General features: G+C 41.5%; 1 protein-coding gene and 1 long non-coding RNA gene across 12 annotated transcripts in view; one reads left to right on the top strand and one right to left on the bottom strand.

Annotated features, from left to right (window-relative positions):
• Positions 1-19,006, bottom strand: part of LOC307216995 (schwannomin-interacting protein 1) — a 387,429-nt gene that overhangs the window by 7,508 nt on the left and 360,915 nt on the right. For 10 of the 11 annotated variants that reach the window (XM_079977952.1, XM_079977955.1, XM_079977957.1 and 7 more), the window contains 4 exons: positions 14,849-14,967; positions 3,378-3,495; positions 2,068-2,265; positions 1,165-1,288 (listed from right to left, as the gene is read on the bottom strand). In XM_079977952.1, coding sequence (XP_079834078.1) covers positions 1,165-1,288; positions 2,068-2,265; positions 3,378-3,495; positions 14,849-14,967 — 559 coding nt within the window. Of the gene's footprint in view, positions 1-1,164; positions 1,289-2,067; positions 2,266-3,377; positions 3,496-14,844; positions 14,968-19,006 lie in introns of all 11 variants that reach the window. The other variant, XM_079977954.1, reaches the window with a different exon arrangement.
• LOC307217305 lies at positions 7,100-9,849 on the top strand. Its single transcript, XR_013839549.1, has 2 exons — positions 7,100-7,526; positions 9,743-9,849. It is a non-coding gene; the product is annotated as an uncharacterized lncRNA (long non-coding RNA).

The raw sequence follows: 19,006 nt of genomic DNA, 5'->3' as shown, positions 1-19,006 counted from the left end.
CAGCACCCGCGTCCCTTATAAAAACTTTAGTATGGCCTAAATATTGCAAAGGGCTGAAGTTGTCTACTTGTGCCTTTGCACAAGATGTAATGGAAGAGAGCTGGAAACATGGGAATCTCATGCTTCCTCTTCTCTACACAGTTCCAGGTATCATGCAAAACTGGAAGAAACCTACAACCAACCATGGTGTGCAAGAGACATCTACTGCTCTTTTTTGTGCAAGATCTCCACAAATGCATGGTTTCCTAGCCCCCCATTCCTGCATCTCATGCAAAAGCACTCTAAATAGTAAAACTAAAGAGAACTCATATTCAAATGCTATTGTTTCAAGGATTGCTGAAAAGAGAGTGACGTGCAGAGGGCCTTCTTCTTCCTCAGTTGGCATTAGATTACTGAATAATAGCCATTCCTGACCTAAAGTCTGAAGCTCAAAAGTCACTTCCAGATCTGTGATTTCTCTTCTCCATATCTAAGACGAAAAGTACAAGAAATACAACATGCCACGAGCTAGCATGGAATAAAAAACCCAATATGTTTTGATTTAAAACTTGCTTTGGGGGCAATGGCCCTCAATGTTATCTGAAGAGAAGATGTTGGCATTGAAGATATTTCCCTCTAGTACAGTGGTACCTTGTTTTAGAACAGCTTAGTTTATGAACAACTTGGATTAAGAATGCTGCAAACCGGGAAGTAGGTGTTTTGCTTTGTGAACTTTGACTTGGAAGCAGAACATGTTTTGCTTCCTGTTGAGTGTGTTCCTTTTGTAAATTGAGTTCCCTGCTGCTATGGGAAAGAATGCCTTGGTTTAAGAACGCTTTGGTTTAAGAAAGGACTTCCAGAACGGATTAAGTTCGTAAACCAAGGTACCACTGTATTGGAGATGACATAATCCTAGGAGGACACAGATCACTGATCCATCTAGGTCCATATTATCCACAATGACCAGCAGTGGTTCACCAGGATTTCAGATGGGGGTCTCTTCCAGCCCTACCTAGAGATACCAGGGGCCTTCTGCATGCAAAGCAGATGTTCTACCACTGAACTACAGTTCTTCCTTGGTTCAATGTTGGTGTCAGGTCTCACATGCAATGGAACAGTTTCTGTTCGCTTAAGCCGAGGTGCCACGAATAGCGAAAGGACATAATACCAAGAGAGAAGACTTACTTTCTATCTGTGAATGTAGATCATTGACTATCACCTGTAGCTGCCCAATCGTCATATCTCTCAGATCTGTGGGCTTTAAGCTTCTTTTCATCAAACATTCACTTATATGAGGCATATGTGGCAGCTAAAAAGAACGACAACAACACTTTAGGCCACTGTCATGGCCAGCAACAATGACAAAAAAGAACTTCTGTCAGCATATTTTCTAATGTATTAGCAATAATAGCTAATGATGGTAACCTACTATATATTAAGCACCCTGAGCATTAGTCATTAGGTACTGAATGCATAAAATTTATCAAGTTTAGATACCACATACTGCACTAAGATTTTATAAATACTATACTCTAACAAAGGGGGAAAAACTTTATTTCCCCTGCATGTTTTGAATCAAATATATTAAATAAATATGCTCCACTTTTAAAACTCATTTTTTACATCTCAGATGGAGCTATAAAGGTAAAGGGGCCCCTGACCATTAGGTCCAGTCATGGCCGACTCTAGGATTGCGGCGCTCATCTCGCTTTATTGGCCGAGGGACCTGGCGTACAGCTTCCGAGTCATGTGGCCAGCATGACTAAACCAGAGCAGTGCACGGAAATGCCGTTTATCTTCCCGCTGGAGTGGTACCTATTTATCTACTTGCTCTTTGACGTGCTTTCGAACTGCTAAGTTGCCAGGAGCAGGGACCGAGCAACAGGAGCTCACCCTGTCGCGGGGATTCAAACCGCCGACCTTCTGATCGGCAAGTCCTAGGCTCTGTGGTTCAACCCACAGCACCACCCGCGTCCCTTCCAGATGGAGCTATAAGCTTTCCCAAATTCCCAAAAGCTTTATTGCAACTGGGGCAACTTCCATGGCTAGAAACAACTGGCAGGCATTGATCTTCTACGAGATACTTACAAGGTCAGCTACGGGAGATTTTTTCCTGTTTTGCTTTTCCACCTCTACTTGCATTTTGGCCATTGGTTTTGCCATTGCTAAGGCCATTTTGGCTTCAGCTTGAAGTTTCTTTTGCCTTGAGAGAAAATCCATGTCATCTAGGGATTCAGATTCCTCTTCAGTAGTGTCTCTGTCAGAATAGGAAGAGCTCTGCTTGCTCTAGAAAAAAGACACAAGATATATATATATATACACAATCAGGCTTGTCTAATTCAGCAGCTAGCAATTTAATCAATGAATTAAAACAATAAACATTAACTCTAGCCTTAATGTGAATGGCATGAACCAGAAGTAAACCAGCCCTCTGCCAGAATTGTGTTTAGACTCTAGCGTTAAACCTTTGGCACCCCTGGTTTGAAGGACACCAGATGTCTGAGCTGGGAAAGAATTATGCCTGAGACATTAGAGAACTGCTACAAGTCTAAGCAGATGGTATAGATCTGAAAGGATCCCTATGATGCCACACAAAATACCTCTTTAGATTCTCATACTGCGACTGACACCACTCTTCACCTGCTGATGGCAGGTGAAGTTCAACCGTACCTGGAGAGCACTTGGTAAGCTATCCCTGGTCTAAGAACTATACCCAGTTGCCTAATTGACTGGCCAGTGCTAAAAGCAGCCACTTGTCCCATAATATTTTAAGGTTGCCATTTTGAAGAGCAGAAAAGAGGACACTTTTGCCGACTTCTAACTATGGATTGCTATGACAGCTCTACCCATGAAAAAGAGGATGTGTCCTGGAAAAAGAGGACATGTGGCAACCAACGTTCTTAGGGCACACAACCCAGGCACATCGGTTATCCATAAAATGGTGGCGAGGGATCTGGCCTTGGGGAGCAACATCATCCCTTGCCATACATATAACCTGCAATACAAACTGAGGCCTATGCTTCTCATTATAGGTTATGCACATAAATAGCCTATGCTTCAAGCTCTTGTGAAAGACCAGTCCTTCTTTTTAACAAGCGGGGAATAAACAAGTGTGACACAATGTCACAATAGCAGAAATACTTACTAGAAATACTTTTTATTTACGCTATTTATATATTGTATTTCTTTCTTAGTAATGTTTTGGCTGCCAATATTACGTTGCGTCAGTTTGTTTCTTTGAAGTGTATAATATTGTTTTGACAGCTGTAGTATTTCGTTCTTTTTCTTTTATGTTTTAAAATTTAATAAAGGTAATTTTTTTTTTTAAAAAAGAAAACCTGGAATTTGGTGCACATTTCCTGACATTTTTCAAGATCTTCTGTAAGACTGAAACTCACCATGGGAGACAAAGGTGTATCCAGACTTGTTTCGGTCTTGCTGTCGTCAGCATCACTATCTTTGTCACTTCCGCTGTCATTTACAAAACAAATCTGTAAATTCATCCCACTTTGTAACCTTAAACAGAGGAAAAAAAGAGTGAGAAGGAAAGAGAGATTGGATTATCACTGCTTGCAACGATACAAAATGTACTTTGGCTCTTGGATTCTTATTCTTCTAGAAAGTTTTGCCATTTCTGCATACTCCATCAATGTTAATTTGCCAGTCCTCCTTCGCTGGAATTGTTTCTTCTTTCTGTCTATGAGCATAAATCATTCGGGCAGCTGTAGTAGCATACATAATTTTTTTTTGTGCTCTTTGGGTACCTCTCCACCAATTATACCTAAAAGAAAAGCTTCTGGTTTTCTTAACAAAAGTAATAATAATAATAATAATAATAATAATAATAATAATAATAATAATAATTTATTTATACCCTGCCCATCTGGCTGGGCTTCCCCAGCCACTCTGGGCGGCTTCCAAAAAACATTAAAATACTGTAATACATCAAACACTAAAAGCTTCCTTAAACAGGGCTACTTTCAGATGTCTTCTGAAAGTCTGGTAGTTGTTGTTCTCTTTGACATCTGGTGGGAGGATGTTCCACAGGGAGGGCGCCACTACTGAGAAGGCCCTCTGCCTGGTTCCCTGTAACTTGGCTTCTCACAGTGAGGGAACCGCCAGAAGGCCCTCGGTGCTGGACCTCAGTGTCCGGGTAGAACGATGGGGGTGGAGACGCTCCTTTAGATATATCTTCAACATTTTTTTCAACTTATTATAAATCATTTCCCAGAAAACTTTTGCTACCTTACATGACTACTACATATGGGAAAAGGTACCCTCCTTCTCTTTACATTTCAAACAGGTATCTGATTCTGACTTATACATTCATTAGGAGTTCAATACCATCCCCTATGTTTCCTTTTCTCTGCTGGTCTCTAGAAACCAGTTTACATGCTTGAGTAACTTGTTTACCATCGCTTGAGCTTTATTTAAAGTACAGTTGAACAAGCTAAAAAGGAAAAAGTTGGGTTATGTATGAGAGTTTATCATTACGACATATTGAGATGATCCAAATTTGGCAAAGTTTAGCAAATACATTTCCAAGCTGTAACTGTGCTAGATTTGAAAGGGGGGGGGAGAGGAAGCATATATATATAAAAAGTTACACATGTAAATAATGGAGATTCTCACTCTGGAAACAGTTAATGTGTCTGAATAATAAAATACAACATTGCATTTAGAACTCACATATCCCAATTTGTTTTTACTGTTGGATTTACAGTTGCCCGCAAAAGACGAGTACAGATTTGCTATTTCTACCTGACGGGGTAGATTGGCTTCAGGCTTGCTACTTATACTTTGCATTTTACTAGATCCCCAAGAACTACCACCCAGAGTCAGGTGCAAAATGCAGTTAGAATGAAAGGGCAGGGGGCACCTGAGCCCATATTGTGTACCAGAACTGAACTGACTCACAGTGTTTTTCGCATAAAAATCCACTCCTGGTCAGCTTTCTCCATTTCAGCAGCCTAATTTAGGTGGGAAAAGCCATTTTATTGTTCCCATTGCTAAACAACTCAGTTGTAAACCCTTGCCAAACTATTGCAAGCCACCCAGGGATCTTGACCTACCTTCTGCTTAATGCTGCTTTACATTATTTTAGAGAAATGCAATCAGCTGCCATTGCCTGTGTCCAAAACAGTAATTTTCTGTTCACCTGATTAGCTCTGAGTGCTCTTGTGCAGAATGGCTGCAATCAAATTCAAAAGGGTGTTCTTCGCACCCAGAGAACTTACTGTTGTTTTTTTTGTACATTGTTGAGAAAAAAATATATCACAAAATCTCTTGTGCATGACTGGCCAGGAATGGCCTCCCCAATTAAAAAGAAGAAGAAGCTGAAGCATTTAAAAACCACTCAGAATATATTTTCTCAAACTCCGTGCCTAATAGCATTATTGGTTATCAATACCTGCTTAAAATGTTGATTTAGGCATGCCTACGCAGACATGTCATTATTATGTACAGGTACATTATTATTTGTTTTTAAAATACGTTGGTTTTTATCTACAGTTTAGCAATTCTATTATGTCTGATTTAAAAGTCTGTTTCTATTGCTTAAAGAAAAAAGAATATTTTATACCAGGGGTGTCCAACTTCCAAGAGACTGCAATCTATTCCCACTATAAATAATCTACCCATTGGATTGACCAAAGTTTTTTTTTGGGGGGGGGGTCTAAGATCAACCAGGATCGACCAGGGACATGCCGCAATCAACCAATCAACCAGTAGCTTGAGATTGACCTGTTTGACAGCCCTGCTTTATACCATTTCAAATAAACCACTCAGAATTTAATTGTTTATTAAGCAGAATATAAATCTTGATAAACATACATACTGTACATACATATCACCTGTAAAGTTGGACCTAAATAAATGAATAAAATCGGAATACCTGGAAAATCAGTTCTATACAATAGTGCCACCTAGCTTCAACCGGTATTCGTGTAGAAGACAACGGCCTTCGGGCACATAAGGCAGGCTTCTGTGGAGCAACTTCTACTCCTTGCATGTGAACATCATTTTGGCATCCATTCAACTGCTCACTCTTTCCTCCTCATTCAAATACCCTCAAGATCTCCCAAAGTGTGTCAATCAAAAGGCTTTAGAAAGAGCACATGCCATAAATCTGCCCACACACCCTCTTTAAAAACCCCACCACAATAATTATATGTTCCTCACCACATGGCCTTTCCTTGCCATCTCATTGTTTTAATTGACAACCTTCTTCTCCGTCTGCCCTACTGGCCATATATTCTTTGACTGAAAGCTTTGGGAGCTGGGGAATCCACCCTCTTTACAAATGTATGCTAAACACCCATGTGGACCACGTCTGAGCGCTGCAGAAACCTCATGACATAAGTGATTGGAATGCAATTCATTTTAAGAACAGAATGGTTGGTTGTAATTTAGGAGAACTTCAAATAGCCTGCAAAAACCAGCAGCATCCTGTGTTGTGTATGTTTCTTCTTTCTAAAGCTTGTTCTTAGCTTTGTGGAGCATTGCTAGGAACAGCATTTTGCCATAATGACTGAATACTGAGGGAGGCAATATCTCTTCCCAATCCAGCTCATACATGTGGGGAGGAATGAGGCCACACCTGCACTCGCACCAAATCAATGCATCTGCCCTGTTTCTGATGCTCCTGTGGGTTGATGTGAGGCTACCACATCCGAGGCTTATTAGGAAGTGGAATTATCCAGTCTGGCCCACAGGTGACTTTATGGGTCCCAATGATAAAGCAAATGTTGAGTGTTACAGAAAGACTGCTCTGAGCATTGTTCAGAGATGAAACTTTTCAGTTAACATTGTTTCATGATAGACACACAAAAATCATTTACAGTGGACGCTTGGGCTGCAAATGTGATCCGTGCGGGATGCACGTTTGCAACCTGCAGTGTTTGCAATGCAGCGGTGTGTCTGCGCACGCGCGGGTTGCGATTCGGCACTTTTGTGCATACACAAAGTGTGATTTAGTGCTTCTGAGCATGTGCGACCGCCCAAACCTGGAAGTAACCCATTCCAGTACTTCCAGGTTTTGGTGGTCCGTAACCCGAAAAAACGCAACCTGAAGCGCCTGTAGCCTGAGGTATGACTGTATTGCACTAGTACTGTACTGCCAATTTTAATTGCTGTACACTGAGTACTATTTTAGCCAAAGTCAGGATAGGCATCTCCTGAAGGGAAGACCAAGAACAGTCCTACTCAACAGCCCTATCCCCCAAAGAACCAGGGCTTTAGGCTGTGTTACTTGAACTTAGTTGAACTAAACACACCTATTATTTAAAGCATTTAAAACCCTGTTCTTCAGCCAAAAAAAGGGTTATAAAGATCAGTAGTAAGACAGTCCCTGTCTTCAGCTTTACATCCTTAAAGATATGACACAAAAGAGAAAGAGATCAGGAGGAAGAAAGCAAACTCGGGCACTACTTCTTAGTTGCATAGTGCTAATTAAGATATGTATTTTAAGATATGTATTTTAGTCCATTAAACAACCAATTAAATTTGTGTAGAATTGCCTACAGGTAAAACGGTAGATCTGAAGTCAAGTCAAGTCAAGTTTTATTGCGGCAAAAGCCAGCGACACAGAACACCACAAGATCAAACAAAAGGAAATCAACAACAGCATCCAAAAAAAAAAAAAAAAAAAAATTACACAAGGGAACTTCGCAGTGTGCCATTCAACAAAAAAGATTTATGCTTCCTGATTGCTAAAGTGCAAAATTTGGCCACCTCATATGATATTGAGCTTGAGGAATCTTCCAGAAGGTATTTTCGTAGAATTTCGGGGGAGGATTCCAAATAATGTTGAAGGGGTATAAATTTTGATAAAAGCGGCAAAATAAGTTGAACTCGTTCTTCACTATAGAATTCGCAAAATAGAAGGATGTGAGTGACAGATTCTACCTTATTAGACATACAGGGGCAGAGACGCGCATGCCTTGGTAGCCACGTGAATTTGCCGTACAGCACTGCTGAGGGCATTGTCTCAAAGCGGGCTCTGGAGAAAGCCCATCTATAAGCTTCCTTAGTGATGTTAGTTAAGTAAGGGGCAGCTGCAAAATTAGACCAAGCTTTTAAACATCTATACGTCTCCAGGAGTAGGGCATCTTCTTGTTGTAATTCGACATCGTAAAGTCTCTGAGTGATAATTACTTTTGCCTTGTTCAGAGTTCCAATAAGAAGATTTTCAGGGTTTAGGCCAATTTGTTTGATCTTGTTAGTTATTTGCATAAGCCAAGGAGGATAGGGAACTGCGGCCAGGAGGTAAGGTAACAGTCCCTTAGGATTGTAGTGGATTTTCAGCCAGAGGGATATTGCTTGCTCCCAGACTTTTAATTCCACTCTGGGCAGTCCTGCCTCTTGCCTTAAGACTGCATTAGGTGTACACTTTGGGGTAGCAAATAATGATCTTAAGAATTTTGATTGTACTGTTTCAAGGGTCTTAAGGTTGGTAGAAGGGCTAATTTGAGAGCCATACAGGTGTTGGGCTAAAGCAGGGGTCTGCAACCTTTAAGACAAAAAGAGCCACTTGGACCCGTTTCCGAAGGGAAAAAAAACTGGGAGCCGCAAAACTCGTCGTTATAAAAATAACTTTTTTGTCACTTTTTTATTATTTCTTTGTTTGACTCCTCAGAATTACTCCTCCTCATAGAAATAAACGTTAAATTAACAAGTTACCTTTTTGTGTGTGTGTGTTCTTCACTCCCCTTCAAAACAGTGACCAGCGTACACGCCCCCTTTCAATGCAGTGACCAGCGTACAGTGGTGCCTCGCAAGACGAAAAGAATCCGTTCCGCGAGTCTCTTTGTCTAGCGGTCTTTTCGTCTTGCGAAGCAAGCCCATTAGCGGATTAGCGCTATTAGCGGATAAGCGGCTTAGAAAAGGGGGGGGGGAGGGGAAAAAAGTCGGAAAAACTCGCAAGACATTTTCGTCTTGCGAAGCAAGCCCATCGGGAAATTCGTCTTGCAAAGCACCTCCAAAACGGAAAACCCTTTCGTCTAGCGGGTTTTTCGTCTTGCAAGGCATTCGTCTTGCGGGGCAACCACTGTACAATCTAGCAGGCGGGCGGGAAGGTGACGCCGGGACGGTGCATGACTAACGCACGCACCGCCCCCATGCAACGTCACAGCCAGTACAGCGCCCGCCACAGTGGGGAGTGTCAGGGCGCACAATGCGCCTCCTCCCCTCGCTAGTATCCGCCCCGGAGCCGCGGCAAAGGTGTAAAAGAGCCACATGCGGCTCCGGAGCCGTGGGTTGCAGACCCCTGGGCTAAAGATTTTGCCTGGAAAACTTTAAGGGCCATCGGGAGGAAGCCAGCTCCTTTCCTTCTGAATAATCTAAGGATGGCATTTGCACTTCTTCCTGCTGATATAGCTGATGTGGTCAGGTGTGTTGACAATTTGGCATTATAAGAGAAAGTAATGCCTAAGTATTGGAAGATCTTAGTCTGTTCAATGGCGTTTCCCTTTACGCTCCAATTATCTTTCCTGAAGGAGCGGTTAAAATGTACAATTTTGGTTTTGGCAAAGTTAATTGTTAACAGCTCAGTGTTACATTGGTCACTAAACTTTCCTAAGGCACGTTTCAGGCCCACTTTGGTTTGAGAGAGAAGAACAGCGTCATCCGCATACATTAAAACTGGTACTTTTCTGCCGTTAGAGAACACAGGGGGATGGGTTTCGATTTCACGGCAACATGTGACCAGGGAGTTAACATAGATGTTAAATAAAAATGGGGCTAATAGACATATATCTGAAGTAAGAAAGAACTTTTCTGATGATATACACAAAGGTACTGGCCCTGTGTGTGAATGAAAGGGTTTCTTGAAAGAAGATGGTTGCCACCTGCAGTTTTTATAAGCATTTTTTTTTTAAAAAAAGATTAATCTAGCTGAAGAATCCGTTAACCACTGTAACTCTTTTTTTTAAAAAAATCACCATTTATAAATAGGACCATCGCCTGATTAAAAAAAATCTTAAAGTCATATGAGTTTTAGTCAATTGAACCTGCATAAATGTGCAGGTGAGAAAAATAGCACTCCAGATGATTCGTGAATGCATCAGGGCAGACATCATAGGCTGTTTATTATCTTTAATACAAGTGTGTGTGTCTGTGCGTCTGTGTCTGTCTCTAGATGTCAAGAAGAGCAATTCCTTCCTGTCTAAAAAGGGGGAATGTCTCTTCAAAGATGATTCATGAAGCTGAGCAAGGATGCAGGGTGTGTGTGTGTGTGTGTGTGTGTGTGTGTGTGTGTGTGTGTGATGGTTCCAGGATGTTTTTCAGAACAGAAGCAACAATATGATCTGCCGGAGCGCCAGGGCACTCCTTGCTCTGGCAAGTCAATGAGGTGATAAAGAGATTTTCAAGTTTGTTTGGGACAGATCAAGTCAGGAAGTTGAGACCCATGGAAACATCTGGAGAGACTGACTGGATCAGAGTTTTTAATATACATTTTAAACTGGTTCTAAGTCATGGTTCTGTATGGAAGTGAGAGCTGGACCATAAAGAAGGCTGATCGCCGAAGAATTGATGCTTTTGAATTATGGTGCTGGAGGAGACTCTTGAGAGTCCCATGGACTGCAAGAAGATCAAACCTATCCATTCTTAAGGAAATCAGCCCTGAGTGCTCACTGGAAGGACAGATCCTGAAGCTGAGGCTCCAATACTTTGGCCACCTCATGAGAAGAGAAGACTCCCTGGAAAAGACCCTGATGTTGGGAAAGATGGAGGGCACAAGGAGAAGGGGACGACAGAGGACGGGATGGTTGGACAGTGTTCTCGAAGCTACTAACATGAGTTTGACTAAAGTGCAGGAGGCAGTGGAAGACAGAAGTGCCTGGCGTGCTCTGGTCCATGGGTCACGAAGAGTTGGACACGACTAAACGACTAAACAACAACAACAAAGTCGTGGTTCTAGTTTTAAGCTGCTGTTACGCCTTTTCCCAAGAAATGACAAACAAGCTGACATGGTTGGTGTTTACTGTGTTTTTAAATTGTGCTTATTATATGTTAAAAAGCAATAAAATGCATTATAAAGAAAGGAAGAAAAACAACAACAGAAACCACCCAGCGCCAGTGGATTGTCCAAAGCTGAATAGCAGTGCCTTTGGCCCTCTGTGCTCGCTTAAATCAGCAGGCAATACTTTAACAACCTATTTACTGGTATAATGTACATAATGGTTCCTTTATTCCAAAATCGAACATGATCTCAGCCACAAGGTGGCCTGTAGCACTTTCTTGCAACTTTAGGCATCCTTTTATCATAAATAAGGAATGGGTTGTAATGGAAGCCACATGCACATTAAAGGATTAAATTTAAAATTCACCAATCATCCAGTTATTTGTGCATACAGAGAGCACCTGCTAAAGTATTATATTAACTTGTGCACAAGGCAGGAGAAGAGATTATTTTTTAAAGCGTTCTTTCGATGATGCATTTGGCTGGTCTCTCTAGTCAGAAACAATTCTTCCATAAAGGTGTTTATTGTGATTGTGGTGATGTTATGCTTCTGGCCATCTGGACTTCTATTCAGCCATCTCCCTTGACAAAATTCCTAAGCTGTGTAATGTCAAGCCATAAAAATGCTAACTGTGATTTATAGCCACCGAGACTCTGTAGACAATACAGAAGCATATGGGTTTTTTCCTCCTCTGGACAGATATGGAATATCCATACAGCGACTGCGATTCACAGAAGAACCATTCCTAATTTGTTATTTCATTAAGAACTTGAAATATGATGGTAAACAAAACATATCACCAGGCAGACAAGACATGTGTAACTAATAAACATGGGCTTTGATTCATGCCATTCCTTCTTTGCGCCCCCATTCCCGGGAGATTTAATCTTGTATTACTCTTCAGTGGAAATGGACAGTAAAATATTATTTTCCATTTACTTTAATGGCTCTTTGGATGCATTATTAATATGCAATATATAATGAATAATTGCATACTTACATTTTTACGCCATGTCTTTTTCTGCTGCACAAGACATTCAATGGGCTTTAGGCCTGAAGCATAAATTATAGCTACCCGGGGAAGGGTGTGATAACATATACTGTTCCTTTGCTTTATTCTAGCATTGTTTGCAAAGGGAAATAGATTAACTCCTTACTCCTTTGTGAGTCATAACCTCTGTTCTTAATACCAGCACACACGTTATAGGGAAAATGTTGAGGAGTTCAGAGAGAGAAAACTAGGAGACAAATGCTGCAGTCCTAGAGAGACTTGCCTGAGAGCAAGTACCACTGAACTCAATAGGATTTTTTCCTGAGTAGCCATGCATAGGAGTATGCTGTAAGTTCCCATCCTATGCACATCAACTAGGCAGTGAGTTTGTTTAATATGATAGGACTTATGTCCCAGTAGCCATACATATAATCAGAATCAGGGCCAGTCTTCAATATCTATCAGGCTATGTATATTGACTTGCATGCTTAAATTGAGATGGAGGTACTGATGGCTACTGTACTATTAATATGAGCTGAAGTTTTCTTTTTTTTCTTTTCCTTCCTGACTCTTGTTAAACTTTCTATTAAAAGGTAGCCAGAGTAAGAACCAGGCCTTCTTGTTCTTTGTTTTCCAAAGAACCTTGAAAATCAGAGGAAGAAAAACAACAGATGACTTTCAATCAGTGCTAGGGTAGGAAGTCCACACTTGGCTGCCCTTGCCTCCTCAAGGAAATTTGACTTTTGGGTTCCTGCGCGTGGAAAACAGACCCTTCCTGGGAACTCTGAAAGTGCCAGGCTGTGCCATTCAAAGACTATTTTGCCTGAACCCGTACCCTTGCAGGGGATCAGTGAATGTGGCTTTGGGGGTGCAAAGAAAAGCCTATTCAGTGAAACAGTCAGGGCATTTGCATGTGTGAACTTGTGTCTGCTTGCATGAGACATCCATGCGCCATATGTTTCCTGCTCTACCATGAACTTATGCCAAAGAAGAGGAAGGGGTCCCAAGGGGTCCCTAACAGAGCAGTATTTGACTGTGTTGCAAGCCTGTGGAGTGGGACAAATCTGGCCTGGCACATGATACATTTGTTAGGTAGGGCAGGCTTAGGGAGTGACAGGCCCAAGGTCACCCAGGAATCATCATGTCTGAACATAGATATGAACAGGGGTCTCCCCAGCCTGTGATTTTAGAGTGCCCTTGGAAGGTGTGGCTTCAAAGGGAGGCAGGGCTGTCATGGTGAGTTCCTATGCTTCAAAAATTTACCACTATACCACCGTTGAGGAGCTATTACAACTGCTACTACTGGAAGGTAACAAAATTAGGTGCTTGAAACATGATTTTTTTCTGCAATGGTTGTGGCCATATGCAACGTGGTGGGTGATTAATACAATTTTTACCCCCCAAAGTGCCACTTTAACTCAGGTTGTGTCCTCAAAGCAAAGTAGAGAGCTGAGACCAAATATCTGAGGTGGGGAAGCACCCTTAGTCCAATTCTTATTATTGTCAACAAGGGATTGTGGACTCTTGTTTGGGCCTCAAAATGGAGAATGGGATGTTGAAAGAACTCTTGTCCTTTATCCTTCCAGATAATGCATTGCTTGTTTAAATAACCAGGAGCCACAAAATCCTTTTTCCAGTGATAAACTGGAGAATGTATATTTTGATGAGTCTCCCACAGGCAATAACAGCTCACCACTGCATGCACAAATGCTCTTTGGTTTCTACATTTATGTTGAAAATAAATTTTCATCAGGACTGACCATTCACACACTTTTATTTATCATGCCTATATAAAAGTTTGGTTACCATTAAAGCGTTTACAGCTGCTGTGGCATTTGCCCGTGTTAAGCGTGCAGTATTCAGAATTTTACAACAGAGGCAAGAGATTAGATTTCTTACAAAGTATAAAGGGCCTTCATAGCTTCTCAAAGAATATACAATTATATGCCAGTGTAAGACTGGGGGTTTGGGTGGCTGTACTCAAATATATATCCTTGAGTTCAGATGTCTGAAGGGAGGCAGTGCTGCTTCATAAAATTATTTGTATTTCTTTGTAATACATTTGAAATCTCCCACTAAATCCAAATCTTTATTGCTTAGCCCAGGCATAGGCAAACTCAGCCCTTCTGATGTTTTGGGACTACAACTCCTATCATCCCTAGCTTACAGGACCAGTGGTCAGGGATGATGGGAGCTGTAGTCCCTAAACATCTGGAGGGCCGAGTTTGCCTATGCCTGGCTTAGCCAAAGGCAAACAATCATACAATAGTACAAAAAGCGAGACGTCACTAAATATATGACTTTAACAAACGAAAAGCATCATGACTAGCCACTGGAATGGCCAAATAAACTCAGTTAAGTGCAGTGTGTAACTCAGTGTAGACTTCAAAAGGCTTTTAAGTAACATTGATAATTCAAACAGTATCCAGACTTAATGTGCTGAGCACTTTTAAAATCTTTAAAGCAGTTGAAGAAATTATTCATTACAGATGTTACTGACGTTTCTTTAAATATTTATATCCTCACCTCGGCTGAGTTTGAGATGCTTATGGAATAGTATATTAAACCATACATTTCCCCAATATGTTTGAAAGGCACACAGAATGAAGTTCTGGGAAAATGACTGACAGCCACAGAAATGGAAGCAAGCATGACATTCACACACAACATTGGAAATGCACGGTACTGTTGGGCAAACAGATGCTGGGGGGGAGACAGAAGATGAGAAGCTTAGAAGCTCAGACAGTTGAGGGGTTTCTCCTTGTAGTTAAATCATGGATGGACAGAACACTGAAGATAATGTCACATCTCAGAAGCCTGGACTTTATGATATTATGCCACACAGCATAACTCTATGATATTATGCCACATGGAAGCTATTAAAATGATAAATGTTCACCGTGCCATTTTCACTCACCGAGAAGAAAGGCTTGGCTTTCCACTTTTACTACAGCTGGTATAAATTCCTGGGCCATCATCAAAGAAACTTCCAAGCGCCAGTTTTTGCCTGATAGACTCCCTCTCATTTTTTTGAGCCTGAAAAAAACACACAACCAGAACAATTATCGTCAAACCGCTGACAGCAGACCACATTCCTGTAAACAGAACTTTAAAGTTAATCCAACATTTTCAGCACTCAGTGCTATAATTTGAGACAAGGAGATAAAGCACCAATGATATTATGTACCCTTTTGATTTGTTTCAAACAGAGAATACATGTTGAATATTGTCTCAGACTAGTCACTAGGTGATCCTGACACAAGTGTTATTTCAGTTCATTTTCGCCTTTAATTTGTCTACTGTCTTTCTACACTGCTATACACAAGGCAGTGTATGAGCCATAGAAGCAACTGAATACACAACAAACACCACACATTTTATCACAATCTAACTCAATGCAAGAAGTCATCATTTGTTCCAAGTTCTTGAATCCAGGAAGTGGGATGATGGCTTGCCATGGATGGGGTTGCACTACTCTGGAAGGAGCAGGTCCATAGCTTGAGATTACTCCTAGATCCAACTGTCATTTGAGGTCCATCTCCAGCTGGTTCACCAGCTATGGCCCCTTTGGGAGAGAGATAACTTGACCACGACACTCCATGCTATACTTCCAGATTGGACAATTCTTGCCTAAGCCAACCACAGTTCTGAATTTGATGATGATGATGATGATGATACTACTACTACTACTACTAATAATAATAATTTATTTGTACCCCGCCCATCTGGCTGGGTTTCCCCAGCCACTTTGGGCGGCTTCCATCAAAAATTAAAAATACATTAAAATGTCACTCATAAAAAACTTCCCTGAATGTCTTCTAAATGTCAGGTAGTTGTTTATCTCTTTGACATGTGATGGGAGGGTGTTCCACAGGGTGGGCGCCACAACCGAGAAGGCCCTCTGCCTGGTTCCCTGTAGCTTTGCTTCTCGCAATGAGGGAACCACCAGAAGGCCCTCAGTGCTGGACCTCAGTATCCGGGCAGAACGATGAGTGTGGAGATGCTCCTTCAGGTATACTGGGCTTCAGGTATACTAAAGCCGTTTAGCGCTTTAAAGGTCAACACCAACACTTTGAATTCTGCTCGGAAACGTACTGGGAGCCAGTGTAGGTCTTTCAAAACCAGTGTTATGTGGTCTTGGTGGCCGCCCCCAGTCACCAGTCTAGCTGCCGCATTCTGGATTAGTTGTAGTTTTGAAGTCCAGGGTTTGCAACCTGTGGTCAAATTTCATTGAATGGAGAGAGCTTAGTGGGGCTAAAAAGCCAAAATGGATGTGTGTGTGTGTGTGTGTGTGTGTGTGTGTGTGTGTGTTGCGGGGTGGAAAGCCCTCTGTAAGCAAACTGTTCAGGTCTCTGGCAAGACCTGGCAGTTTGCAGTGCAGGAGGAAAGAGTGTAAAAGAGAAAAGGGGAGCATCAGAAAGTGAGAAAAGTGGCTGCCCACCCACTCTTGGCCATGCCCCACTCACCACTAGCATATGGCCCTCATCAGCTTACCCCAGAGCAAATGCGGCCCTCAACAGAAAAAAGCCTGCTTGTGGTTTTCCCAGAGGTATCTGGTTGGCCACTGTAAGAATAGGATCATAGAATTATACATATATAGAGAGTTGGAAGGGTTTCCAAGGGTCATCTACTCCAAATCCCTGCAATGCAGGAAACTTTTGCCCAAGTTGGAGCTTGAACCCACAACCCTGAGATTAAGAATATCATGCTCTACCTACTGAGCTATGTTGGACTAGATGGGCCTTTGGCCTGATCCATTCTACAAACAAACAAACAAACTGCAAATACCCAGTTCCCTCTACGGATTCAGCCTAAGCAACAATAGGTTTTAATTCATACTTTGTTTATTAGAGTTGGAAACTGGTGCCACACTGTCTAATCTGAAGCAATTACAGCCTAGTGATTTTGTGGAGCATCACCATTAGCAGAATTCATTAGTGATTGCCCATAGATATGACTGCTAACTGAATGCTTCCAAGAACCATTCTTTGAAACGTATGGCGCACTATGCATCTGGTATATAGCTTTTCTGTCTCAAAAAAAGTGCAGCGGCAAACGAACTGCAACATGAGGGAAAAATCAATAACTTTAAGAGCACAGAGGCTGAACTTAATAAGCTGGTATATTCATTTTCACTTTGCCACAAGTGCTGCTATAACAGAAAAGGAACCTCAGGGGGCTCTCTCATTAGATTTTGTTTTTCATCCAATCTATTACATGCTACTGAAGATGCTTCCATCTGCACTGCTGTTTTATGAAGCTGTTTTCCTGCAGTGGGGGGAGAATTCAGAGAAAGATGTGGAGACAGTTGTGTAAGGATAATCTTGGACACTGTCAAAATAAAATATAAATCTAGATGCAGCAGCATCCAGTCGCCTAGAGGCTAAACCACTACAGAAGGAAGCAAAAGAAGAGGCATCATAAAAGAACAATACGCAAAACAAAAATACAATTTAAATAATAAAAACCAAGAAATACCAGTCAAGCACTCAAAAAATCTGTAAGGTTTGACAGCGGCAGACAGTAATAGCCAACAAAAACTATGGTGAACAGAATATTTTCAGCCAGAATGGCATGCTTGGTGCATATCATAAAATCATAGAGTTGGAAGAGACCCTGAGGATCACTCTGAATTAGCAGGAATATGTAGCTGCCCCATGCAAGGATTGAACCTGCAACCTTGGCACTATCAGCACCACACTCTAACCAATGGAGCTATCCATGAAGCTTTCACATGGAAGTTTCTACATTACTCCCAACAGCAGTCCATGCTCACAGTAGCCACAAATCACTCCCAAAGCCCAAAAGGCAGTTGTCAACTGCCAACCACTGGAAGTCCCCACCTTCCTTATCACGCTGGCATTAATAGAAAAAAGGCACTCGCCATTTCTCATGTTAGTAAGAACGAGTGGGACCTGCAACAAAAGGTGGTCCCTGTTTTTTCCATTCTTTTACCCCCACCCTCAGTTCTCTGCCCCACTCCATCAGTAATATGCAGCCACTAACATGCCCAATCCTCACATGCTGCTTTTGCCCACTCCCAACCCTTCAAAGTTTCTTTCTAAATATTCTTTGTACTTCTGAAAACCTTAAGGTTTCTCTAAACTGATAGCATCACCCTTCTGGTGTGTGAGCACTGTGGTTGTGTCTATGGAAGGAATGAAATGCATAGGCTAAAGACGGAACCAGGACTATCACCCAGCACAACATCCTACAAGTAAAGTCCTCAACAAATCAATTTCCCTCATCTTCCAAGTTTGCTGCAGGAGCTAATTTCACCATCTGGGCATTGCACTGGCCAGTTTTTGTTTAAAATAAACTTTTTTTTCAAATACACATTTTCAATGTTAAAAAGCAACACCACATATGACGTTATCCATTCGTCGGTGAGTCAAGTGTTACTTCACAGAGCCTGCTACATGTGCAAGTCTCAGTGTAAAATCTACCGATTTCCTACACACTGCATGCAGCAGTTTAAAGGGCAAATATTGACTAAGGTTGCATGCCAAAATCCAGATCTATGGCTCTGAAGCTAGGGATGCTTTAGACTGGAACACATTTTTAAAAGCAAACTGAGCTGATTCACATTTCCTGGATTAAATACCCAAACTGGAATGCACTTTCAGTTTCCAGGATGCTTAGAACTTTGCGATAACAGTCCCTGGCTCATAAAACATGCCAAAAATGCATATGAAATTGCATACATTGGGATAAAAAGCATATAAATATATTTATTTTAAATGCATGTTATGTAAAAAGATACAGAAAATAAGGTGTTGCGTGTGTCTGTGTTGTATCCGACACTGCTGTTCCACTTGTGCAACAGAATTCCCACCTCCCTTCCCCTGTCACCCCCCTTTTTTTGTTTATTCAGCACAATATATACACACCACTTGACTGTAGCAAAACCTCTAAGCAGTTTACAAGAAATATTATGACTATCAATAAAAACTTAAGAACAAGTAGTTAAAAACATTACAAAATAAAATCAGCAGTAAACGAAAAAGAGATTAAACATGTCCAACATTTGTGTGTCGGGATAGGCTTGCCTAAACAAAAATGTTTTAAGCAGATG

The sequence above is a fragment of the Podarcis cretensis genome (genome assembly GCF_951804945.1).
Source record: "Podarcis cretensis genome assembly, chromosome: 5".
Classification (NCBI taxonomy): Eukaryota; Metazoa; Chordata; class Lepidosauria; order Squamata; family Lacertidae; genus Podarcis; species Podarcis cretensis.
This window is presented reverse-complemented; position numbering and strand designations above follow the sequence as displayed.